The 26718-nt window shown below is 39.7% G+C and overlaps 3 protein-coding genes across 11 annotated transcripts; all 3 read left to right on the top strand.

The window, feature by feature from the left end:
- Window positions 1–10547, top strand: LOC103710496 (WPP domain-associated protein). 9 transcript variants are annotated; one of them, XR_015968691.2, is made up of 7 exons: window positions 1–308; window positions 1459–3782; window positions 4642–4768; window positions 6793–6894; window positions 8047–8532; window positions 9728–9806; window positions 10004–10547. XR_015968691.2 is itself a non-coding variant. In XM_008796221.6 (6 exons), exons 1-5 carry the CDS (start codon window positions 291–293, stop codon window positions 9779–9781), a joined length of 2625 nt encoding a protein of 874 aa, XP_008794443.2. In that variant the 5' UTR covers window positions 1–290; the 3' UTR covers window positions 9782–9806; window positions 10004–10547. The 9 variants fall into 9 exon arrangements, 4 of the variants coding, with proteins under 4 accessions (XP_008794443.2, XP_088560237.2, XP_038987885.2 ...); XR_005514102.3 differs by having other exon boundaries at window positions 8034–8532; XR_015968694.2 differs by having other exon boundaries at window positions 46–308; window positions 1463–3782; window positions 8034–8532.
- A 2094-nt stretch (window positions 10548–12641) lies between these two features.
- LOC149752802 (uncharacterized) lies at window positions 12642–16385 on the top strand. Its single transcript, XM_089925424.1, has one exon. It carries the CDS (start codon window positions 12642–12644, stop codon window positions 16383–16385), a length of 3744 nt encoding a protein of 1247 aa, XP_089781550.1.
- Window positions 16386–16540: 155 nt separating this feature from the next.
- LOC103710495 (histone-binding protein MSI1-like) lies at window positions 16541–24301 on the top strand. Its single transcript, XM_008796218.6, has 6 exons — window positions 16541–17084; window positions 17685–18011; window positions 19719–19871; window positions 22069–22193; window positions 22305–22400; window positions 23874–24301. The coding sequence occupies exons 1-6, from the start codon at window positions 16740–16742 to the stop codon at window positions 24100–24102; spliced, it is 1275 nt and encodes a 424-aa protein (XP_008794440.2). The 5' UTR covers window positions 16541–16739; the 3' UTR covers window positions 24103–24301.
- Window positions 24302–26718: the final 2417 nt, after the last annotated feature.

Genomic DNA, 26718 nt, shown 5'->3' with positions numbered 1-26718 from the left:
CTCTCAGACAGCTTGATTGCCGCCTCCTGCCGACGACTTTTCCTTGGACTCTTTCCGACTGACGACTCCTTTCGCCTCTCTCTCTCTCTCTCTCTCTCTCTCTCCTCCCTTATTTTCTCCTAACCCTAAAGAAATTTACCGCATAATCGGACAAAGGGCAAAAAGATCTCCCTCGCAGACCTAAAAATCCCTCCTTTTTAGCTTCGGCTCACTCGAGTGGACGAGACCGCACGAAGCCGTGGCGGGAAGTTCGAAGTGTTCCCCCCAACGGTCCCCTCTTCGTTGCTTCCATGGACCGGATCGAATCCGTGAGTGTTTTTTTTTTTTGACTGTTGATTGATTTTCCGATCCGTTTTTGGTTGTTTCTTGCCTGAATAATTGGCGAGCATAGTTGATTTATTTGGAATTGTTTCTTGCCTGAATCATTGGCGGGCATAGTTAATTTATTTGGAACAGTGGCGCCTTTGGCCTTTTCAGTTGGTGGGATATAGGGATTCATCGATTTGGCATCGGTCTTCCAAAAGTTTTCTTGGTTTAAGTTAGATTTCTTAGATTTTATCTGAGATACAAAGGTAAGAATTGGGTACTTTATGATTTTGGTTCTGTTAAATATTCACCTGTAGTGGCTTTGTTCTAGCACTATAGCAATTAATGGACTATTTATGATCTTGGAGCTTCTAAATTTGGCCTTGTGAAGTAAATTTTGCATTATTGATGGTGGTTTCAGGAGTTTTATATCGTTGAAATTTGGTACTGGCTTATGGAGTTTAGATTACGATGGTAAAGGTCAGGTTTTTAGTTGGAATATCTGGATCTTTTGGCCGTTTTAGTTGGTTTAGCTGAAGGATCTCTCTATTTAACTTTGCACTTTACTTGTCTTTTCTTTTATTTTCTGGATTGGATTACTAATCTGAATGGGGAGTTCGGTTTCTTTTAGTTACATAAGCAGAGATATTTTCGTTTTCTTCTGGGTTTTGTTTCTTTTTTGTTTTTTTGTCTTTTCTTTTGTGTCAGTGGGGTTCGTACTTAAAACAAGGTTAATTGATTTAGGATCTCCGAACTTCCTGCATTTGGCATTTTGAATTAATATATGCATTATAGAGGGCAGCTTAATTACTTTTGTACCTTCAAATTTGGCATTGGCTTGTGGAATTTGTATTAGGATAGTAAAGAAGGGGTCTGTTGTTGCTTAAATTCACTGTTTTTGCTGTGTTGGTCCGTTTTTCTCATAATTGTTGTTTTTCTGCCGGATGAGACATGCATGTCTTTTTTTATTAAGGACTTGTTAGCATTTTAGTTTCTTTTATTCAGAAATTTGCATTAAAAGCATAACTATTTCCATTTTTGAATGAGACTAGTGGAAATTTTAGTTTTGTTTATTCTGGAATTGGCATTAAAATTAATTTATTTTCTTCTTTTTTTTCATTGGAATTGTCGATGTTTGGAACTTCTTTTTAGTCAGAAGTGCAGTTACCGGTGGAGAATTCTGAGATTTGGGATGAAAGGGCAGGTACTTCAGCATATAGGTCTTTGTCATCAAGTAGAAGTTTTAAGGGGAATGGGAACATCGAGAATGACTCGGTTTTTTATGAAAAGTTTCTCCTTGATGATCTGGATTCTTACTGGGATGAGATAAACGACCGGCTCAGCATTTCAAGAATGGTGAGTGAGTCGGTCTTCAAGGGTATAGTAAATGCTCTGGTTGAAGAAGCTGCTGAGAAAATTGATTCAAAGGAAGCAGAAATAGCTATCTTGAATGAGAGGTTGCAGTCTTGTAAGTCTGATGCAGCTATAAGTAACAGGTTAGCATCATTTGTGATGTTGCCAAAATCTTCTATTGAAATTGACAAAACAAAATCAGAGTTGCATCAGAGCTGTTTAGATGCAAGTGTAGATTTGAATTATCCAAAGCGTTTAGGCAGATTAAAGCTTGCAGCAGAAGAACAGCTTCATAGACTTCAGGAGGATCTTCAGGATTTAAGGACCTCGAACTCTCATGGTAGAATAACTGTAGGCTCCACGGATTCAGGAAAGTTTAGTATATTTCCTATGATAAAGGCTGAGGAAAAATTGCTTGAAATAGATGAACAAATTGATGGTCTAAAAATAATGCTAGAATTAGGATTTGAACAAATTAATGACATATTCTGGTCGATGAAGGCTTCAATGTGGGAACAGCATTGGGTACATGAATTTCAGAGAGAAATCAGTAATTTCATGATTCAGTATTATGTTAAGGGTCTACACGATGAGTTTGAAACAAAATTGTATGAGCAAAGAGGACTGGTTAATACCTTAATCAAGAACTCGCAGGAGAAATTTACAGAGCTAGCTAGCGTGTGTGAAGAACTTGATGCTATTTCTAAGTCATTATTCAGCTCAGATAACAGCCATGAAAGTTTCGAAGAATGGAGTGTTTCAAAAAGAAAGGAACTCTTTCCTGGAAAAGTGTTAGGAAATCATCATTTTCCATCTCATGCTGAGGAAAATGGAACCATCATCATGGAGAAATCTGGGGACTCTGGCACATTCATGATGGAGGTTGCTGATTTATCCCAACTGAAGCACATGACAAAAGAAGAACTGGTGTCTTTCTTCAAAACTGAAATGACCAAGTTGAGAAGACAACATGAATCAGCTTTGCAAGAGAAAACAGAAGAGTTGTTCAGACTCAAGAGGGAATTCCTCAAGGAAAAGGGTTCATCACATTTTAGAAAAGATAAGGAGTCTGAACTTTTAAAGAGAAAAATTCCAGAAGTCATTTTGAAACTCAATGGGATTCTCTTGGAGAAAGAGAAGCTGCCCCCAATATATGATGATCATGACGAAATATGTCATTTGAAGGACAGAATTGATTCCTTGTTTTTAGAAAATCAGGGCCTACAAAGTTTGCTTTTGGATAAAAATAGGGAGGTCAAACATCTATATTCACAGGTCTCCGACACAGCGAGCCAAATGTTGCTTCACTCGTCAGTGGAGGCTAACTTTCGGAAACAAATTATGAAATTCAAAGGGGATCTGGAAGACGTGAAGATGGAAACCAACATTAGAGATGAATTTTATAATGTTGTTTTAAGGGAGTTGATTTGTGAGCATCAATGCAGGATGGAGGATATAAAGATTGAGACCATTTGTCTGCAAGAGATTTACTCTGTTATAATTAAAGGAATTGCTTGGGATGTTATTTCTACCATAAATCCTACTATATCAAAATATTATACAGAAAAGGCTTCTCTTGAAACAAGAATTTTGGAAAAAGACAAGGCATTAAGATTAGAAATTGAAGAGAAACAGAAGTTAAAGCAAACTATAGCATCGATATCCACAGTGATGAAGGAAAAGGAAAAATTAGCAGTAGATACTGGATCTACACTGATGCAGCAGAAGAAGCAGTTCGACTTAGTTCACCAGGAACTTAGTCTGCTCAGAGACCAGGTATGCAAGCAAGACGTATTGATATCAGATTTCAAGAAGAAATCACATTCAATGGAGAGTAGATTGAATGAGGCTTTGCAACAAATTCATCAATATGAGTTGGAGACAAACAAACTGAATGAAAAATTGAAGAGCGCAACAGATGCCTTGGAGAAAGCAGCAAAGCAGAAAGCCGTGCTTCATGATATGGTTGAGGAGAAGCAAAAGTCACTATCATTATCTGACGCTAAGGGTAGAGAGCAAGCAAAGGAGTTGGAATGCATTATTGTTGCTGTGATGGAGTTATCAAAAGCAGCTGTAGACTTTGAAAGCATATTGGCGGAGAAAATCAAAAGCACTGAGTCTAGGTGCTTATTTACTGCTTTTGTTACTCAGCTTTTCTTATTCTAACTTGAATGCATCATAGTGTTTTGCCAGTTAAAGTAGAGTAAGTGGATTAAATTGGTCTTATTCTACTTTAAGCCTGAAATAAGAGTAAACCTAAATGAATAACACATATGCAACAAGATTTTAACATGCATGTGTATCTTACATACATTATGGTATATATTCTGTGTCCTTGCACTTTTCTGTGTACATATAGATGAAATTTCATTCTTGGAGATCATTCTTGGATGCTCCAGAATTGATATGGGAGAGTGCTGGATTGCACTCAGAATAAAATGGTTTATGGGCGGTATTTAGCTTCTATTATTGTTCGATAGGTAGCTATATACAATAAAGGAAATCAGAATATGGTGTTATGCCCATTTTCTTGAAGCCATATTATGGCTGCATAATTGGAAGAACTAAGAGTTTGAGATTTCAATATTGAGTTTTACCCAGTAATTGCTTGTGAAGTCCTTTGTACAAATGGAGCTAATATCAGGAATTAGATTTGTGTTGTGTCTGACTTGGTCTGAGAAGAGAGCCTGACAGGTTATGATGCAAAATTTTGAAAATATTTGCATGTTTTAGGGGAAGGCATCCAGAAAAATTATTTTGTATTTTCAAAAAATAAGGTTTTGTATGCTATGACTTCACTCTCTACTTCACTTCCTCTTTGAAAGTAAAAGCTGTTATAACCTGTGAGGCTTTAAACAATTCAGATCGGGCAACAACTGCACTTGGATTGAAACATCTCTGACTTTGATTTAATAATTCTATCTTGGTCTTTGCATCTCATGAACTGAATACCTTGTAAGTAATGTTATCTGCTTTTAACAGGTTAAAAATACTGAGTCATCAGTTTGAGCCACTAGTGAAACAGGCTATCCTTCTAGAGAAAAAGGAATCTTGGTTCAAACAAATGCTTGAAATCAGATGTTCTAACTTCCAAAAGGCTGAAGCTGAGGTATATGTATGAAATTTGCTTGCTGATTATGTTTTTATTCCTACAAGTTTGGCCCGACCTTTTCTAAGGTATAATTTGTTAAGTCTGTCTATCATTAATGTTTTCCTAACTTATAAAACACCATTAATAATAAAATCACCATAATTAGCAAGCCTTTTCATATGTATGCGCGGCTGGGATAATTTTTTTCTGGTATTCACCCTAATTTTTGGGCCAAATCAACTGCCATTTAAAGTTTATTCTCACTTCATGCTAAACCAGCATCATGTTCTATGTGATGTATGTGATTTTTTGCTTACATAATTCTACTCAGATTTTTGATCTGTTCCAACACTGGAGAAATGAATCTCTACATTATCCACAACTTTTTTATTAGAAAATTTAATAATCATATTCTGAATGTTATTCTTTTATAGAGCCAAATTTTACTGCATCTATTTTTCATCATGAAGCCTCATCTCAATAAAATTTATCACTTAAATGGTATTTATATACTGTTTGTTAGTTCTTTAGACCTTTAGATTCCGTTTCCCTAGAAAAGCATAACCATAACCAACAAACAATATTTTAATGATTCAGTTTTGGCCTTGGGAAAACTTTGGTGTCCATTCATATTAAGGGCTAAATATGATGCTAGGAGTAGGATGCCTAATCTTCAACTTCTAGCTATGTTATCTTGATCTTTTCTACTGCTGGAGCTCAAGTCTTTTATTCTGCGTGTTCTCCTAGTTTTTCAATTTTCTTTAGCAGTTTAGAAGAACAAAGCTTGATCGAACCTGGTCCTAATCATGCATGGCTTGAAATAAATTTCAAGCTTGAAATTCTGGATAAATTTGACTCTTTCTTATCTTGACTAGCTTGATCAAGCCAGATTTCAATCTGAACTGAGCAAGAGTCTTCTCGAAGCAACTTGATTAATTTGTGGCTCTTTAATTGAGCCAAACTTGCTTCAAGGTCAAATTAAACCCTTAATTTAGATGTTAGGGGTTTGGTACCAACTATTAGATTGATTAAAGGAAAATATATGTAAGTTTTTATATCTTCACATCTTATAAGGCAGTTCGTCTTTTATAATTACATTTTTTTAAGTTTCAATCAATGTCAGAGTAACCGATACCGGGCATTGTACGGGTTCTCCGGCAGCACACTCTGTACAGGCCATGCCGGGCCTGTACTGATAGAGGGCACGATACCGTGGAAGAGAGAAAGAAAGAGAGAGAGAGAGAGAGAGAGAGAGAGAGAGAGAGAGAGAGAAGGGGAAGAGAGGGAGGGAGGTCGGAGGAGGGTGTTCGAAACTGGGAAGCGGCCGCGGCCTAGCTTCCCTCCGTCGGCGTCTCAACCTCTCCCTCTCCCTCCCCCTTCCTCCCCCATTTGCTCTCTTTCTTTTTCAACTCCGGCAATGGGTCTCGTTTCTATTGTCGGAATCGTACTAGTGGCTCATCGGTATGGCTCGGATCAGCCGGAACCGCCTGGTTCGGGATGGTTCCGCCAACTTTGGTTTCAATGCTTTTGGATTATGGATTCCCCTTTATCTTTCTGAAGTAGGAAATAAACGGTGTCTTGTTTCTTACATTACAAATATAACATTGGAAAGTAGTCTTTAGAGCTGACAAGAAGAATCTGTTTTGACATCCTTAGTTTTAAATCATGTTTCTTTGTATTTGTTTCTTTCATATTTAAAAAAATAAGTATTTTAGAAGATAACGTTATGAAATAAAATTAAAAAAGGAAATTTCAATGTGTGAGTAAACAAATACTCTTTGTAGATTTTCCACTTTTTGAAGGGATCCTTAAATTATCAAGGCACAAGAAAACTTACTCTTACAAAAGTGATAGTTTCTCAACGAACATGGAAAATCATAAATTAGCTTGATTTCTGCTCCATTTAAATTTTAAACACAGTAATAATTATTAAATTTTGACATGCCTCGTCGTCAAGACATTTATACCAGGAATTTAGCCAATGCAATTTATAATTTTTCTCACTTATACAAGTTGCTTATTGATATTTTTTTTGGACATAGGTTGATCTTCTAGGGGATGAGGTTGATGCTCTTCTGGGTCTTCTAGGAAAGATTTACATAGCACTTGATCATTACTCTCCAGTATTGCAACATTATCCTGGAGTAAGATTTTTTTCATTTTCATTTTGCTTTTGGTTATTTTTTAGCATGTTCTACAACTTAATCTTGTTAAGAATGATTGATTTTCAGCAGATATTTGGGTATAACCAAAAGGTTTGGTAGATTTTTTTGTGTTACTCTCTTTTTAATCTCTCAGATAGCTAATGACATTTACATTGCATGCAACTAGACTTCATAAGCTTATAGTGGCACCTATATTACTTCATACACGATGTTTGCAACTTTGGTTTCCTTTAGGGTTATCATACTACGCATGTTGTAGCAAAATGTTTGGGTGGCTTATATAAAGCAATATGATTTATATGTTGCATATTCTCGTTGTACTTATTTTGTGCTTTTAGGAAGGCATGCTAAGTCATTAAAAGTTTCACAACTTTAAAAACAGGAAAGGGCCAAAAGAAAATTCTTGTGTAGTGAGGAGGGTGTTTTACTATGCCATAAAATGTGTGGATTGATCAGCTTCTTAATTGCAAAGTCCTTTTAATATGACCATCACCCATAGATCTTCTCTTTTTTTCACCTCTTCAGAAATTCTAGTGCTTAATTTATGATTAGAATCTTAGAATCGTCAATTTGATAATGTGACTAATATGGTCTAGTATAAAACCATTTGCTTTTTATACATTTATACAGCTAGTGTTGTGTGTATCAAGTATTTGTTGAGCGAATACTTGTGGAGATGATGATGGGCTGATGAGGTTATGTCATTCCTATTGCTGGTTGGTGGTTCTTAAAGCTTTTTAATTATATTAAAATATTTCAAAGAGGAAAAAATATGATGTAAAAGAAAGAGTCTGGCTGAGGTAACTTGTGATCCATCCATCAACAGTTCTTTCTCTGAACCAATGATTTGAAACTTAAATGTATTTCTTGAAGTAGCCAAGTCCAAGACCAGTATCAGTTATGAAGAAAGCGTGATTGATGATTTAGTAATGCTTGAAGCAGAGCCAGCTAATACAGGAACTTCAGGAGATACGTTGGCAAGTATGCCTTATTAAAAATAGTATAGCTTTACATAGCTTTTGTTCTGATTACTATGTTTATTATTTATGTGCACTCAACTTTCAACTAAAATACACCATTTTGCATACTGTGATATTCATAGAGTGCTCCTATGAAAGGTGTTATTCACAGGCCTGCAGGGAAACAAAGCTTAAAGGGATTTTTCAGATTTTGATCGGACTGGATCTTCTTTCTGTTGGAGCTTCTCCACTAAATATTGTATTTTTCATAGAATGGAACGCTAGTGGCATGGAAATTGAAGAACATGGGATGGTTGCTAAATCCACTAGAAGGCTAGCATTAAATGAATTCATGCAGCTGAGGACATTGTTGCAGGAGATAGGCTTTGTGATCAATGGTCCAAACAAGATCTTTTCTCGTTTTCGAGCTGCAGAGCTTCATGAATGGACAAAGAACATTGCGGTAAATTGTCGTTTATAGTGAAAGGATAGCTCCAGGGCGTTCAGCGCATGAGGCTCCCTCGACTACAGGGATTGAGGAGAGTCAGATGTACGCAACCTTACCCTTATGTGTAGAGAGGTTGTTTCCATGTTTTGAACCCGTGACAACTAGGTCAAAGTGGAGTAACCTTATTGTTGCACCAAGACCAACTCTGAGGTAAGAGAACGAAGGAATGTTACTCATGTAAAAACTACATATTAGTTGGTTGTCATCTTAACCAAGTCACCTGTGCAGAGTTGGAACTAGGCATGGAATGAAAAAGTACACACATACATATCTATGTATATATTTATATATCCATATGTGTGCATGTGCATGTATGCATGCAAGTGTTTTATAATGTTTTACAGCTTGAGATAGAGAGAGAGTGGGTGGTGGAAATATAATTTACCTACTGCAGAGTGTTGAAACCTTATTTAATAAATATATTTATGCTTTGTGACAAGGTTAATACGTTTATTTTGAAATTTCAATTTAATGAGCCTTATTATTTTGGGCCTATTTATGTTGCCCATATTGTGTGTAACAATCTATAGGTGTGACCTCCACGAAGAGTTGTTTAAGTCCCTTCTTCTTCATGATTAGAGCACCATATTTATCTTAAAGAAAAAGAATTAAAAAGGAGGGCAAAACATATGCCTATGATTTAGTAGGTCTCCCTCCTTTCTTTATCTTCCCTTTGTGACCATTCTTTCTTTCTTATCTGTCCTTTAACTCATGGCTTTTTGGCTCTTCTTTATTACTTCTGTTCTATATATCTCATTGTCAAGGCATAGGGCTATTGCTTTTGGTGGGCATATGTTGAATTTACATTCACATGTACCATTGTTCGAGGTCTAAAGGCTAAGGCTACAACAATTATAATTATACATTATTTAAATGCTTCCTAGGAATTTTCCTCCTACCATTTTCTACAATCATTGCTCTCTTATCTTGCTCTTGAATCTCCTTCCATGTCAATAAACTATCATGTAGATTTAAATCATGTCAATTTTTGAATATAGTAGCATAAATATTGTGTTTTGTTAATCTTATAGATCATTTCACAGGCATGAATATCTTTTAGTGTAACATGTTATGATAGTGTCAAATTGAGACACAATAGGAAACTACATGATCCTTAATAATTATAGATATTTTTGCAAGTGAATATTGTTGGAAACATGCTTTTGATGCTGAATATATTTTGAAAAAAAAACCATTTGCTTTTGAGTGTATATCATATCTTTAACATGGTATGATACAGTATCTTCATGTTTTTCTTTTTCCAAATCGTGGATAATTTTGCATGAAGATCATTGAAATATGCTAGTAATTTTATTCACCATTATTATCTTTCACATTCTGGCAGGTGATGGAGATTTTAAAATTGGTTCAAAGAGAATTAAAAGGAGAAAATATTTAGAATAGTTGATCTATTGCTGTGCCAGGTAAACTACCAACGCGATTCATCATGTATTTGTGCTTTAAGTGTGAGATTGTAAAACATCTTTCAATAGCCCATGGCACATTAAGCACAGAACTCAAAATTGACTGGATTGCATGATTCAATAGCCTACTTTAGATGTCATTTAACAAATGCTGCCAGTCTTGAGATATCTTTTGCTATTCATTCTTTTGCTTTCAGTTTAGACAGATCCTATGGATTTTCCAGCAAGCATAGGATGCAGTTTCTACATTTCCTAGTGGGCATCTGTCAAGAGCCATATTATTTGTGTTAATATCTCAAGGAAGCAGTCATTACCATGTCAAGGAATCAGAACTGGCAATGACCAAGCTAAGCTATTCTCGGTGCACTGGTAGCTGTATGCTCAGGTAGATGCTTGAAGTCGCTTGTGAGTGCTTTTTCGTGTTGGCTTCACAATCATTTGCTGACCAACTGCAATTAAAAGTTTGGAGAAAATAAAAGGAAGCTGTCGGTTTCTTTCCATCTCACGTAGAACCATGGATGTCATACAATGCAAGCTCAATTGTATATGATGTAAATGCTGGTATGTATTTTCTCTTTTCAGGAAATTATTTGTTTATTTACACGAATAGCTTGTGAAAATTGCTTGTAATCCATTTGAGGGCTTCATGCATATGGAAGCAATATTCAGAAACAGTCATTGGCCGATCACTATCTTGTATCATCCTCTCATTTAGCAATTGAGAAGATCTAGTTGATGCAAGACCCTTTTCACATATTACAATATAAATTTAATTTTAGTCTACAGATGGAGGATAGATTTTAAATTCATGATTTCTTCCTCATTGTTTTAGCTGGAGCTGATTGTATACTGGGACATTCAGTGGTAACAAGACAATGTAAAGAGAAATGTTGGTGAACTTTCCAAAGGAAAATAGATTACCAACTGCAGCTATTACAGGGTATTGATTCCAATTCAAGATCTCATAACATTTAGACAAATCTATGGAGTAGCTTTATGATGGTATCAGGCCCTCCAGGAAAGTATGAGCTCAGTTGGTGAATCATAAACAAGAGCTTTCTGGATTACTATTTTCTTGTGCGATAAAGATTAAAGATATTTCATTATATTCCTTTCGATACCAAAATTTTTTTTAAAGATATTAGCACCTGATTTAATCATTTAATCCCACATGGCAATGCTAGTTATATTACATCAACTTATTGAATAAACTATAAAAGTTCTGTGTCCTCATATCTCATGTGCATATATTACTCAAACTAGTTTTCTATATGCCTCATTTAAGGCTTTCGGTTCCCTCTTCCTGCAATCAAAATGCTTTGGAAAAATTAGTTGATTTTTTCTTAGTTAAACCAAGCCCCATTTGATACTTTCAAAGGAAGACCAGGTAGCGGCAATAGGCTTATCAGGCGTGACTGCCAATGGCTAACCATTCCTTAAAAAGGAAGAAGCCATGACTACATACTGCATGCCCCATAGACAGACAGGCTTTGTGTTCTTTTTACAGTATATACTGGTACCATAGTATAACTGATATGCTCATAAAAAGATAAATGTACTCTTGTTTTTTGTTACTTTTTTTTGTTAATGAAAGGCTTTTGGGGTATTTTTACTAATTGTGTGAGGATAGAATAAGGGGATAATAGGATTCTAGGGACCCAAAGGAACTTTTAATCCCTGATTATCCCAAAGCTTACCGAATTTTTGGGGGATCACTAGTTCCATGCCATAATTTGGTCGGTTTGATATTTATCCCTGAGATAAGGCAGGTACACCTCCTAGCATATATGAGAAGCGGGATAAACTAAGACTTAGGCTTAGTTTTGAAGCCACATGAGAGATGGGATTTAGGCACTTATCCTGCTTTATCCCTGGAAAAAATGCCAAACACACCATTTAATCGCTTGGAATTGCTGATCCTTACAACTTGGTCAAACTGAGGATAACCGGGGATCAACAAATACCCAAGATACTCTGGTATTGGAGTTATCCATATATTTTATCCCACCTTTGCTATTGAAGCAACCAAAACAGCCCTTTATTAGCAAAAATAAACCATAAAGAGGATCACATTTTCGTCTTTTAAGCTAACAATAATTATATCTTATGTCACTTGTACTATGGTACAATGCAATTACGACTTGAGAATAAGGATAGTTAGGAAAGTTATCCCACCTTATCTTGCCTTGCATTGGAATTATGATACCCAACAAGAATTACTACAAGCTATTCTTGAATTGCCTGTCTTGTTGCATGACTAGACCTAAAAGCCACAATAGGTTGTGTATTACTTTACAAAAAAAATAAGAAAATGAAATGTTTAGTCAGGTATTTTTACGGTTATCTTATTCTCAAAATTAGGGTTGGAAATAGGCCAAGCAAAAACTATGTCATGTTTCACCCCGATCCAACTAAGTTATTTTTCGAGTCATATGGTTCCAGATGGAGAACCAACATATTGGCTGATCAATTTAGGTTACATTGGGCCCATGAAAAACACAGGGACTCAACAAGCCATTCAGGTTAGATTATTGGGCCCAAATGGTCCGCTTGGATTAGCAATTTTTTATCGCTCAAAAATTATAATTGATAATAAAAAAAATTAAAAGTTTTCAAATAAAATTTAAGCCATGTCAAACTTAATACGACTTTTCATTTGAATGGATCTTTTTTAACATAATTCAAGAAAATAAACATTCTTAACTTACATGGTTAAATTTAGTCGGGTAGGGAATTACAATTCGTTCATAGCCCTACTCGAACAAGTAATCAAATAGGGTGAGGAGGACTCTGTGGGAGGAGGTTTCACAGATGATTAATCAGGGTTATCCTATGATGGTGGCGGGTGATTTCAATTGCATTGTTGATCCTCAGGATAAGATGGGGGGTAAACCCTTCTCCCATGAAAGGAAGATTAAGGAGTTTCAGGACTTTCTTACTTCAAATGGTCTGATAGACTTGGGATTCACGGGCCCTAGGTACACATGGTGTAATAATCAGCAGGGACGGGCACGTGTGTGGGAGAGACTAGACAGAGCTTGCGCCACAGCTGGGTGGGTCCAGAGTTTTCCTGATCATCATGTTAGACATTTGCCGAGGATAGCTTCGGATCACAGTCCACTGTTGGTTTGCACTGAGGTACACATCCCTGTTCGATCCCCCTTCAGATTTGAGAAATTCTGGCTATGCTACCCACGGTCCTGGGATATGGTGCGGGAGGCATGGAGTACCCCAGTGAGGGGTGACGCTATGTATCGGGTGTCCAGGAGGTTGGAGTTGACTAGGAGGCGGTTGCGTAGGTGGAACCGTGAGGAGGTGGGGAACATTTTCAGGAGAACAGAGGAGGAGGAGGCGGCTATCGACAGATTACAGTCGCAGGAGGTACAGATGGGAGGGTTATCGGAGGAGGAGATGGGGGAGCTCAGATCGCACTTGGCCTTGCATGATTCCCTACTCAGGCAGCAGGATACATTATGGAGACAGAAGTCCAGGGTCCAGTGGATTTTGGAGGGAGATCGGAACACTAGATTTTTTCATCAGGCGACAGTGATCAGAAGAAATCAGAACAGGATCAGAGTCATCAGGAGAGAGGATGGACAGCTGTCGGAGGACCCGGACACGATCCGGAGGATTATGGAGAGTTTCTTTAGAGTGAGGTGGACTGAGCCGTTGGATGGGGGGAGTCGAGTGGAGATGCCGATGCCTACTGTGAGGGTGTCGGAGGAGGAGACAGAGGCACTGATTAGACCGGTATCAGAGGAGGAGATCAGGGCGGCAGTGTGGTCTCTTGAGGGGGAGAAGGCACCTGGACCAGATGGTTTTCCACCGTTGTTTTTTCGGAGGTACTGGATGGTGGTGGGACAGGATGTGACGGCGGCCATACAGCAGTTCTTTACCACAGCTGTGATGTCACCGGACTGGCAGAAGACCTTCGTCACCTTGATTCCGAAGCGGCAGGATGCTACTGAGCCGGGTCACTTTCGACCGATCAGCTTATGTTCCACTTTGTATAAGGCAACGGCGAAGATTCTTGCTGTCAGGATGAGGGATTTACTCCCGAGATTGATTAGTTTGGAGCAGGGTGCTTTCATAGGTGGTCGGAGTATCTCCGACAATGTTTTGATAGCTCAGGAGTTCATGTTTGATCTGGGGAGGGCCCCGATGAGGAGGAGCTTGATGGGGGTCAAGCTTGATATGGAGAGGGCCTATGATAGGATGCGGTGGGACTTTGTCCACCAGTCTCTGCAGGTGTTTGGCTTCCCGGAGATTTGGATTCAGTGGGTTATGGGTTGTGTCAGGGCTCCTTCTTTCGCCATCTTGGTGAATGGCACACCCTCCCGCTTCTTTGTGTCGTCTGGAGGTTTGCGACAGGGATGCCCGCTTTCTCCCCTATTGTTTATTATCTGTGCGGATGCCTTATCCAGATTCTTGCATCAGGCTGTATCTTCTCAGGAGCTGGATGCTTATAGACCGGCAGTGGATGCTCCCCCGATCTCTCACCTGTTGTTTGCGGATGATCTTCTGCTACTGGCCCGGTCGACACGACAGGATGCCCGAGTGCTGGGTAGGGTTCTACGGGACTACTGTGCTATATCAGGTCAACGGGTTAATTTATCGAAATCTGCAGTTTGCTTCAGCCCGTTGACCAGACTAGAGGAGAAGAACTCTATCATGGAGATTTTGGGGGTGACAGAGCAGGATGGCTTATTGAGGTATCTGGGGGTTCCGCTGTCTGGTCGGCGGCTCCGCGGCAGGGATTGTACTTTTTTGGAGGCTAGCATTCGGCAGAGGGTGGAGGGTTGGCAGAGGCACTCACTATCCATGATGGGGAGGATTACGCTGGTTCGGTCAGTCCTTTCCTCGATCCCTACCTATCTACTTTCTACTTCATTTATCCCGGTGGCGGTGTTGAGGACCATTGAGCAGCTCCTTAGGAGTTTTATCTGGGGGAGGCAGGATGGTAGAGATGGCATTCATTTGCTGGCATGGGAGGTGGTGTGTCAGTCTACAAGGAGGGGTGGTTTAGGGGTACAGTCTTTGTTGGTGAGGCGGGGGGCTTTAGCGGCGCGACATGTCGCTAGATTTGTTATGGAGCCCGATTGCATGTGGTCCTCGTTGTTGAGGGCCAAGTATGGAGCTTTGATTCCTGGAGGGAGAGCAGCACGTCACCACTCTCCAGTGTGGAGGGAGATGTGTGCCAGAGCGGGGGCGGTACTGTCGGAGATCAGATGGGCTGTTGGCGATGGATGCTCGATTGATGTGCTGGAGGACTGTTGGGTGACGGCGCAGCCGATCAGCCGCTTGCCCACCATGGTGGACTCCGGTCGCTTAGCCGGACGCAGGGTCAGCGATTTGATGTTCCCAGATGAGGGCAGGTGGAGGGAGGGGTTGGTCAGAGAGGTGTTTGGGGAGCAGTTGGCAGAGTTGATCTTGGCTATTCCGGTGCCCTCCAGAGGTGAGTCTGATAGGTTGATTTGGGTACCATCGGGGCGGTCACAGGTGCGGACTAGGGATCTTATGGTACTGTTCAGTGGGGAGCCAGTCAGGCAGATTGAGGGGAGATGGATTTGGAGGATGCGTATCCATCCGCGGGTGGCACTTTTTATCTGGAAGGTGGCCTGGGGTTGCCTACCTACCAGTAGCGTGCTAGTCAGGCGGGGAGTGCGGATTCCCCAGTTTTGTGTGTTGTGCACTGATGTCGTGGAGACTATTGAGCATGTCCTCCTGCAGTGTCCCAGGGCTAGGGAGATATGGACGAGGTCACCTGTTCCTCTTCCTAGTTCTGTGGAGTCGGCACAGGATTTGCTACAGTTGCTGCGGGCTTCCTTGCGGAGTCCTAGGTTCGCCCAGGTGGGTATACTTAGAGCATATCTGGCCTACCATATTTGGTTGGATCGGAATGCACGTGTGTTTGAGGGCAGGAGGCTCACGACGAGGATGGTGGTGGACAGAGCTGTTCTTCAGGCTGGGGAGGTTTCTTCCGGCTTCGACTTGTGTCCTCCCGGGACGGCTAGGGACATCTGGGGTACTCATTGTGCTGTACTAGCGCCCAGGTTTGTGTTTGCTTCTTGGGTGCCCCCACCCCCCGGCTATCTCAAGGTGAGTTTTGATGGTAGTGTGGCATCAGAGGGTAGGTCCGGCGGGGTTGGATTTGTCATCAGAGATCATCTTGGACGGCTGGTAGTGGCGGGTGGCCGATATACGCCTGGACTCACTGTAGTGGGAGCTGAGTTACGGGCAGCTTGGGAGGGCGTGTCCTATGCGAGGCGGGTGCTTGGCGCTAGGCGGGTGCACCTCGAGGGGGATTCCTCTATTGTGATCGACTGGATTCAGGGTGCGGATAGATATGGAGATGGACATCCTCTCATTCGGGAGACCCGTAGGTTGGCCCTAGAGATGGACGACTTCGAGGCAGTGCATGTGTTCCGGGAGGCGAACAGTGTGGCAGACTGGGTCGCCTCCTACGTTGCACGACATTCAGGGGACTTTTGTTGGACTTCCACAGCAGGGCTCCCGCCCCCACTGTATTTTTTGCTTTCTTCTGATATGGCAAGGTGTACTCACGTTAGAGTAATATGAAATTGCCGTTCCACCAAAAAAAAAAAAAAAAAAACAAGTAATCAATGCCATTTTAGCAAATGACCAAACTAACCTTATACATTTTCTTAATTCCATCTCTCTCCCTCCCCCTCGCTGGGCTCTACATAAACCCTCTTCTCCTCCTCGTCCCCCCCCTCGCTCCCTTTCTCCCCTTCCGCCATTTATTTCCCCCTCCCTCCAGAATTCAAACCAGCCGCCAAAATCCCGGCGCTTCTTCCCATCAAAACAAAGGAAGCGCAGCGAGTCTCCGAAGAGAAGCCCAGCAGAAAAGGCAATCGAAGATATAAGAGCCGAGCGAGAGGGAGGAAGGAAGGAAGGAAGCGGAGAGGTGCGATGGCGAAGGACGAGGAGGAGTTCCGAAGCGAGATCGAGGAGAGGCTGATCAACGAGGAGTACAAGATCTGGAAGAAGAACACGCCGTTCCTGTACGATCTGGTGATCACCCACGCGCTGGAGTGGCCATCGCTCACCGTCCAGTGGCTCCCCGAACGGGACGAGCCCCCCGGGAAGGACTACTCCGTGCAGAAGATGATCCTTGGGACTCACACCTCCGACAACGAGCCCAACCATTTGATGATCGCCCAGGTCCAGCTCCTCCTCGAGGACGCCGAGAACGACGCCCGCCAGTACGACGACGAGCACGGCGAGATCGGTGGCTTCGGCTGCGCCAGTGGAAAGGTGATTTTTTTTTCTCTACCTTTCTTCGATCAGTGTTATGTTCTCGCAGTGATTGATTGTTTTCTGATGCTTTTGGACGCGAGGGTTTGGTCGATTTGGATTCCCGGAGTTTTTTTCTTGTAGAGAAAAATTGTTCCTTTTTTCCTTTTGATTTATTATTTCTTTTTAGATTTAGAGTAGCGTTTGCATTATTTTAAGTGTTGAGTTTGGATTAGATATTAGAAGAGATTGGATTCTTTTCTTTCATGTTTCGCGTTTTAGGTTTTCAGATGGGATGGCATCGGATTTTTTTCCATTAAATATTTTTTTTATTTTCATTAAACATTTTTTCTTTTATTAATTCATTATTGTGCTTGGTTATATCATAACAAGCAGTCAAAAATAACTGATCAAAAATCCTTGCATACAAAGTCACGAACCTATATGGGAGCTTCCATTTTTTACTCATATTCAGGAATGTGCTTTCAGAGATTAGGTTTTTGGCAGTTCTTGCTGATTGATAGGGTATTGACTGTTCTGATATGGCAGAATCTCCTGTATGATGCACAAAGTGCCGGTAATGCTTCTGATGTAATTTTCAAACTTGTTTTTATTATGCAGGTGCAAATAATTCAGCAGATAAATCATGATGGAGAGGTCAACCGAGCTCGTTATATGCCTCAAAATTCTTTTATAATTGCAACAAAGACAGTTAGTGCAGAGGTTTATGTTTTTGATTACAGCAAGCATCCATCAAAGCCTCCTATAGATGGTGTATGCAATCCTGATTTGAGGTTGAGGGGTCACATTTCTGAAGGATATGGTCTATCTTGGAGCCCTTTAAACCAAGGCCATTTGCTGAGTGGTTCTGATGATTCTCAAATATGCCTTTGGGACATTCATGTGACACCTAAAAATAAGGTTCTTGATGCTGTTCAGATTTTTAAGGTTAGATTCTTACACATATACTAAATTGAGTTTTGCTAATAGTATACATGTTTTATCCTTTGTTTGCTCGTATACATTCTTTTAATCTACCTTAAAAAATTTTCAGTTACACTTTGCTACTAATGATATAATTCAGAGGCAAATCATAAAGAAGGTTAAGTGTAACTTGAAGAGATGGAGCATATAACTGATTAGGGTGGCCTACTGCACAAGGCTTTTACCATTGTGGGATTTGGGGATGGTCAGATGTAATGCTACCTTACCCTCATGTGTGGAGAGACTGTTTTCATGTTTCAAACCTATGACGTCCATGTCACAATGGAGCAACCTTGCCATTGTGCTGATGCTTGCAATAGATTATGGCAAGAAATTAAGTAATTGATTCGTAGGGCTGCAAGTGTGGATGATACGTGAACAACGAAAATTATTGGTATATGTAGAAGTCCAAGAGTCAACTGAGAATAGGATCTTGCTTTATTTGTTGTTTGATGATTATCGACATAAGCTCGAAAAGATAGTAAATGCATAAGGATTGCCAATGGTGTTTGCTAGAATTGGGCACTTACAGTTAGAAGTTAAATGGGCTGAATTTTGGTGAGATGATTCAAAATATGGGATGAATCTGGTGTTCCAGTTTATTCTAGGTCCGAGCCAAAATTCTTACTTTTAAAAGGTTTATGTTAATAATGGGTTGATGATGGAAATTACGAATGATTTGGACAAATGGGGCATCTCATAACAAGTTTTCGTCTTTATATTTATTTGATTAATAGTCTATTTTTTTGAGCAATCTCATAGTCTATTGTCTTAGAACATTATTATATGCTTGATCTTAATAGCCAAAAGCTCATGACTAGGGCCCATATCAACTCAAAAACATCATTGGTGTACCCACTTCCTAGGTACTTTCTTTAAAACTTTTTGTGGGCTCCACTTTCTTACTCTTGCATTTGAATTTACTCCCATGCCCAATCCTGACTCAGGTAAATAAGACTTCAGCTATTCTTATAGTTTGCTTGGCATTGCTGTGCTGTTAAAAAGATGTAGCAACTAGGATTTTAAGTTTTTCATGTCATGTGAGGATGGAGAAAGATGTACACAATAGGTTTTGAAATTTATGGTTCACATAATGAGAATTTAAAATCATCTAGTTTGTAAATGGTACTTAATAAAACTTGTTTTTTGTCATTTTCTGCCCAACCACTTATTTTAGCTAAATTTGTGATACAATCAAATGTGCTCCCTAGTGAGCATATTTTTTTTTACAAAACTATGTATGGAACCCTTAAGAGATTGAATTTTATGTGGTAAATAATCCTGCCTGATAGTTGTTAGCTCAGTTAGTTGGCAGCCCTCTCCGAAGGGCTTGCCCTTGGGGAGGTCCAATGTTCAAAGATTGGTGGTGGCACATTACCACTATATCTTGCAAATGTATAAACCTGATTATTGTAATTGAGCAATATATCATCCTCTATCATGATTTTTCATCTTCACAAATGTAAAGGCTCTTGTGCGTGGGCAAATAGCAATAGAGGTAGAAGGCATCACATGTTTCCTCATATTCTTTTATCTGTACTTTGTTATACTGAGTATATCATAGTCACCAACGATTCTTGAAGTGTCACTTATTTTGGTATAATACCTTTGAAGTGGTGTTACTCTTTTGAATAATTTTGAATTTTGAACTCTTGATGTTCTGGAAAATAGGTTCATGTAGGTGTTGTCGAAGATGTTGCTTGGCATTTGAGGCATGAATACCTGTTTGGTTCTGTTGGTGATGATCGTTATTTGCGTATATGGGATCTTCGTACACCAACAGCTAACAAGCCAATTCAGTCAGTGGTTGCTCATCAAGGTGAGGTGAGTGTCTTGATTTATAACAATGTTACCCCCTCTGACATAACTAATCAACATTGTGTTTTTCATATCCCTTCATTGTAAATGCCAGTTTATAGTAGATTATGTTATTCTGCTGCTAGTGGTGCCTCCTTCTGGTTATCAGCATCAAGATTTTGCTAGTCAATTAGAAATCATTATGATCATGCAACTTCCCTCCTTTTCATAAATAACTAAGCATATAACTCTATCCCCTCTTTTCGTTATGCCTCTGAGGTATCTAGTGAGACATTTTATGTTGAAAGAGATTTTGTTGAAATTGGATAAATCAGTCATCCTTCTCCATTGGTCTATACTCAACATGGAATGACTTTGTAGATATCTGAATGAACTGATGCTGATTGAATACCTTTATATATAGGTTTCAGTTGTAGGAGTTGTTAAAGAAGAATTTGTTACAAATGTCATTGATCTTCTGCTCTCTTCTATTCCTGCTGGAATAACTAGAAAGCTTCATAGTTTTCTGTAATTTTCTTAAACACCTTGTTTGGCACCATAATCTACTCCAGCACATACTTGGGATGGTTCCATCAATATGTAATGACTTGATTGCTTAATCATTACTGGATTAGTTTTACTTTCTCTAGGCTTTAAGTATTCTCCTCTTCAAGACAGGTAGATGAGCAATGACAAGAAATATTTTTTTAACTTTATTTAAACCATATAGCAAGCTGATATCAATATCTGGAATAATGAATGTTTCTTATGTCTTGGTTATTAAGTGTATAAATTTGAGGATATTAAGGCTCACAGCACTTCTAGAAGGAATGTTTTTTGTTCATTGACAAGTTTTAATGAAACCAGCTGAAAAGTAATTATCAATTGTGTTAATTCATCCACAACCAGGCTGGTGGAAGAAATGGAAGTATAGGGCAATTTTAGATTTTGTAACTCCCCATTCTCCCCCTCAAGGATGTGCTTGCCATTGCTTCTGCTTCCTGAAAGGTGATTCTCAAAAATGTCTTTCATCTAAAAGTTGCAAAATAGTTTTTGTAAGCATCACTAATTTGCCTTCAGCTGTAAGGCAGCCTTGATTGTTTAGGAGCCCTAATTTGCCTCTTTCCTAGGCAATGTAAATCGTGAATCCAAAATGCTTTATGAAGGATAAACATATTGTCAAAAATATGCTTAATGAATAACCTCCTTGTGTTTTATCTTCATGCAAGTTGAACTTTCAAGCTCACAAATTATATATGTCCACTCTGTATCATTAAAATATATTGGTGCAGTCTGTGCTTGACTAGCAACCTTTGTCTGCCTCGCGTTTAAAGGTTTTGTACCTTTTTATTTTCCCTGTTTACATTTCTTTTGGACCAAGGAATTACTAATGACCAAATAACATCCAATTGCACTCCCATCAACATATTGGATATTGAGAAGTTGAAATCTCTGAAGGGGTTGATGTCCTACTTGTTTGCTTAATCTATTGTCCTGTTGTAAGACCATGCAAAGTTATCCCTTCTCTTTTTGTGAATTCAAAGTTTGCATGCACATATAGCCTTTAAAGAAATCAATTACAATAATACAATGTTATGATTAACATAGTCTTCAATAGTCAGATAAGTACAATATTTCAAATATGTTTACTATCATCTAATTGAACAATCGTGACTGTACTTATTGTTATCATATATTGTTGTACTGAGTTATCAACAGGTGACTCATAAAAGAGTAGATAATGGAATAAGCTAGACTGCTCTAGTGGTAGTGAACATTGCTTTATGCACGAAAACTTAGACCTCTAAAAACATGCCTTATCCCATCTCAGCAAGGTGAGCTTTAGGGATCAATTTATGAATCAATACTATTTTTTTTAAAAAATAAAGTATTCATCTCAACCTAAATCACTATTAATGGTTAGTGTTGGAAACCTGCAAAATTGTCCTTCTTGAGATCTTTCTTTCGAATGGTCTTTTCTGATAATATAAAAGCATTTCACATAATTCCATTTTGGAGAAAAGATGTGGGGCCTTTAACATTGTTCCCTGTCACTATCTGTTTATTTTGCAATACTTATTTCACTCTCCTTGTGTTGATATTATCTAACACTTTGTTGCATCAGATATTATGTTATATTCTTTTTTTTATAATTATTTATGTGGCGATAACTGCAAGACATACAAATCAATGACCCTGACTTCCAAACCATGATTCCATGCAGGTTAATTGCTTAGCGTTCAATCCCTTTAATGAGTGGGTTGTAGCAACAGGTTCAACTGATAAAACTGTTAAGTTATTTGACCTCCGCAAGCTCAGTACTTCTCTTCACACCTTTGACAGTCACAAGTAAATAAAGTTTTATATTGTATAATTACTCCATTCATTGATTTGCTGTATATCTCAATTTGATGATAGAAATAAATTCTCTTGTCATTTGCAACTTTGCTTGATGATTAGGGAGCAGGTTTTCCAAGTTGGGTGGAGTCCAACGAATGAGACTATCTTAGCTTCTTGTTGTCTTGGTAGAAGGCTTATGGTGTGGGACCTTAGCAGGTATTCTCACAGGACTTTGCTATAAATGTTATCTATCTCAGCTATTTTAAGTGTTATATACTATTTGATAAACTTTCATCGGCTTAAGAATCATATGAGTAAGAGAGCTGATGGAGACAATGCTGTTTTACCCCAGAACTGTCTCAAACTGCCAGAAATTGTTGTTTTGCCTTTTCTTTTCTGTCAGGATGACAATGCATGGCCAAACTCTATCTTGTTTTTGTGTCTTTTCTAATGTTTAGGAGCTCTATGGTCTCCAAGAGTCTTAGGTCAGTAGGGATGCCCTAGAGCTTCTAAATATCAGTCTTATATTCACTTTTACTGTTTTACAAAAAGCTAATATAAGTTTGAGGTCTGTCTTGGAGTGTTTATTTCTCTTTTTCTGGTGGAGTGCTGATTCTTAACAAGCACTGTGGTGTCGGCTCCAGTGGAGTTTGACATACTTCAGTGTTCCTTCCAAGGAAGCTGACAGGCAATTCTTCCACAAGTCACGTTGTTGATTTTGTGCAAGAGTTCATATGACATGCTGATCAATCACTACTCATCTCTTCCTCATTCTCTATCAGTGAACTATTTTAGATATTCATCTGCATATTTTGCTCTATTGCTTTTTCATCACCTTAGCAAGTCAAAAGAGATCTTTCTGGTCCCTTGTGTGGTCAGACCAAAGTTTTTCTTGTGTCCTGGTAACAAGGAAACCACCACTTCCATGACCCTTAGGGTCTTCCACTTCCACCTATACCAAGCCCAAAGAAATTTTCAGGTTCTTTTGTGTGGTTGGACCGAGGTTTCTCTTGTCCTGGATCCAAGCAAACCTTGCTTCTGTAACTCTGACGTTGAATTCCGTGTGTCTCTGATTTCACATGTTTCTTCACACCCAGAAAGTGGCATGCTGCTGAAAATTATTTTGGCTCTTTGGATTGACTTGCAAAGATTTTTATCTTATTGAGAGGTCAGAATGTGGCACACTAAATGGTGGGATGCAAGGTGGATGTCTGTTTTGACTTCCACTGTTTTAGATTTAATGAAGCCTGAAAAATGTAGAAAATGAGAGTTTTTTTGTGCTTTTATAGCAATCAAAATATTCTTTCAGGTTCATTTAGTAAAAGCTATCATCCTGGCACTAAAATAGCTTTCTAGGTTGCTCCTTTGTAACTATATATGCCTTTCCCGATATTAGGTTACAAACAAAATTACACCAGTGGGCTATGGCAGAGCTTATTTAGCCTGAGTGGATCTGCTTCGTGGTTCTCTGTTGTTTTTTATATGCATTTTCAGCTTTATTTTGGGCTCTTCTTTTTCACCTTCCTTCTTTGCTCTACTTGATTCTGTCCATCCATCAAAGCAAAATTTTCTTTATTCATGTAAATGTTGTCAGGTCATGTAGATAGTAGTTACATGTTTAATTGCTGTAACATGGTACCTCATTCATTTGACTTTACAGTGCACATATTGAAGTAATTTTTGTTACAGGATTGATGAGGAGCAAACGCCAGAAGATGCAGAGGATGGCCCACCAGAGCTACTTTTTATTCATGGAGGCCACACTAGCAGGATCTCCGATTTCTCTTGGAATCCTTGCGAGGACTGGGTCATTGCTAGTGTTGCTGAAGATAACATTCTTCAAATATGGCAGATGGCAGAGAATATCTACCATGATGAAGATGATTTGCCTGGTGATGAACCACAAAGAGCACGTTAACCATCAAATTTCTCGATTCAAAAGCACTAATACATAGAAGGATAAAAAGATGTAAGATGCCGATAAAGACGTGGTTAGGCTTATTTATACTTTTGGTGACTTCTGTGAGATATACTGATCTTGCAGTCTGCACATCGCTCTTTTTGTTTCTCCAATGACTAATTTTATCCATTATCCATGTCGAATTGTTTATCTGTTATCAACTTAGCTGTTGCATTGTTGACACTGATACAAGAACACTTGATAAGGAAGAAAGCAATCATTCAGGAAATCTTCTCAGGGTCTTCAAAAGTATGGATCCATAAAACCTACGGATCCAAAATTTTTCCCCCCAGGAGTCCTTGGATGAGAAGTATGAACTAGTTCGAAATGCAGAGATGGATGACTATGGTGAAATGAATTATTCCAATTGGCAGGCATTGGCATTCATGTGTTGTGCTATGGTTGCGTCATCTGTTTCCTTCTAGGTTCATAAGTTTGTAGTTTAATTTGCTTCTTCCATGATTAAAATCATAACAATGAGTAATAACTAAGCTAAAAATTATTTGTAGCATAATGACACTTGTGGCATGCCATCATTAGCATCATCTTGGCCTATTGTTTTGATTGTGTAGAAAAACAAAAAAGAAACATGTCTTGTTGACAAAGCAAGCTTTCGCAGCATCCAACTAGTGTCACGGTTCATTTAGAAAACATTTGAATATCATAGAATGGATATTTAAACTACTGCCAAAGAACCACAATTTTAACTACAAACATTTCTACAGATAATATTAATAGATTTTAGTTTGAAGAAATGCTCAAACTATTGAACGTATCAACCCTGTAGTCTAAAATCTAAGCCTCGCATTGGTAGCTTATGACAAAAAAAAGGGAGAATAAAAAAAGGACAAGTCTGTCAGGTGCGCCAGCGCCGGGTACCGTTCCTTTGTTTTTATGGCGAAAAATCCCCCAGATCGCGTTGGAATAACGAGAATGCCCCCAGGCGAGGACACCGACCAGTCTTCGTCCAGGCTGTTTCCTCGTCCTTTTGTGGCCAAAGGATGGACCGCCTCTCGGCGGGGGACACGCAAGCTTTCATGGGAGCACCGACGAGGGCAGTTTCGTCACATAAAAATATCATCCCCTCGCAGCTTCGAGGTCTTGGCGCCACGTCTTCATCCCTAAATCTTTAATTGTGAACCGACCAAAATGTCTTCTCCTTGGGGCGAAGAATCCATCCCCATCCATCTAAGACCATAATTTACATCTAGTCAATTAGAAGGATGTTGGGATGAATAGAGCATAGAAATATTGGCCACCTTGATCTCGAGCCAGACTTGACTTCGAACATAAACCGTAGAGAATGACTTCGGCCCCGATCGAAGAGCTGATCAGCTGACAGCTGAGGAGCCAATCAATTCAGAAGAATAATCAACATATGTCGATAAGGACTAACAGTCCTAACAACCGATAGCCTTACAACCCGTAGTCGTGGCAGCACCACGGCCTGCGCCCCACCAGCACCGCACGCCGCCCACACAGACTAGCTCTCATATCATGTCTGTATTACTGGTCGTTACCTAGCCATCAGTGTACGCCACATCAACCGAAGTAACGACAAATCCGACTCCTCTAGATAAAAGAAAAATTCAGAGAACCTCATGTATGCATGCCATATTACTCATAGAGAACAAAACTCTATTGGGCTCCTTTCCTTCTATGTTGTTGCATCTCTATTCTGATTTAGATATCGGAGGATCTTCTGTCAAAAACTTTTTGGCAAGCGAACTTCTGGCAGGCCACCAGCACCCGACGCCTCAACCAGGCTGCTCAACTCAACTCCAATAGACCGCAGGGTCATCTAAGTCGCGTTCCGACCTCGGTCTGGATCCTGTGCAATAATTGGTATTAGAGAAAGGGTCCTGCCCAGCTACATCGACATCTAATGAAGGGAGAGACAACTCGCATGAGGTCACGAGGAGCCCATGGTGCATCGCACGTATCGCAATGTCGCGCTCTGACCTCCCTAGGGTTGTTACAGAGCCCGAAATCTGCTCTGCCAAAAGAACCCGTTGTACCTGTGGACAATGAGTAGTTCTACCTGCTCATTCAACAGGTGCAGGCGTTGACCGCAACGGTCTAAGGTCTACAATAGGCAGTTGCATGACCAAAGCCGGCCCAGTTATAATCCGACCAGCCCAGCCACCACTGTCAGTCACGAGCGCACCGTATGCACCTAGTCAGCCACCGCTCTCAACACCAAAATTTGGAGTGATCTCGCCAGAGTCGGTGTACTCGGCGAAGTACTCTTGGCCGGAATGGGAAACGATGTACTCTAAGCTCCCATTCTGGTAGAGACTTTGTACAGAGCCTCTCGCCCGTTTCTCTTGCGGAGTCCCCTCCCCAGCAGGATACCGACCTCGATAGGAGAATCGAAGAAATAGGAATCGCCATTCATCAGGCAAATCTTGAAGGAACCGATCCCACCTCAATTCAAGATACCTTAAGTAGAGCTGTACGACGACACTTCGGATCTTCTGAATCACCTTGAGAGCTTCAAGGCTCTCATGATGCTGTATAGAGCCACCGAAGCTATGTTTTGCAAGGCCTTCCTTGCAACTCTTCGCAAGGCGG

Source organism: Phoenix dactylifera, chromosome 9 (genome assembly GCF_051530095.1).
Source record: "Phoenix dactylifera cultivar Ajwa chromosome 9, Ajwa_hap1_PhDact_Kaust_v1.1, whole genome shotgun sequence".
NCBI lineage: Eukaryota > Viridiplantae > Streptophyta > Magnoliopsida > Arecales > Arecaceae > Phoenix > Phoenix dactylifera.
This window is presented reverse-complemented; position numbering and strand designations above follow the sequence as displayed.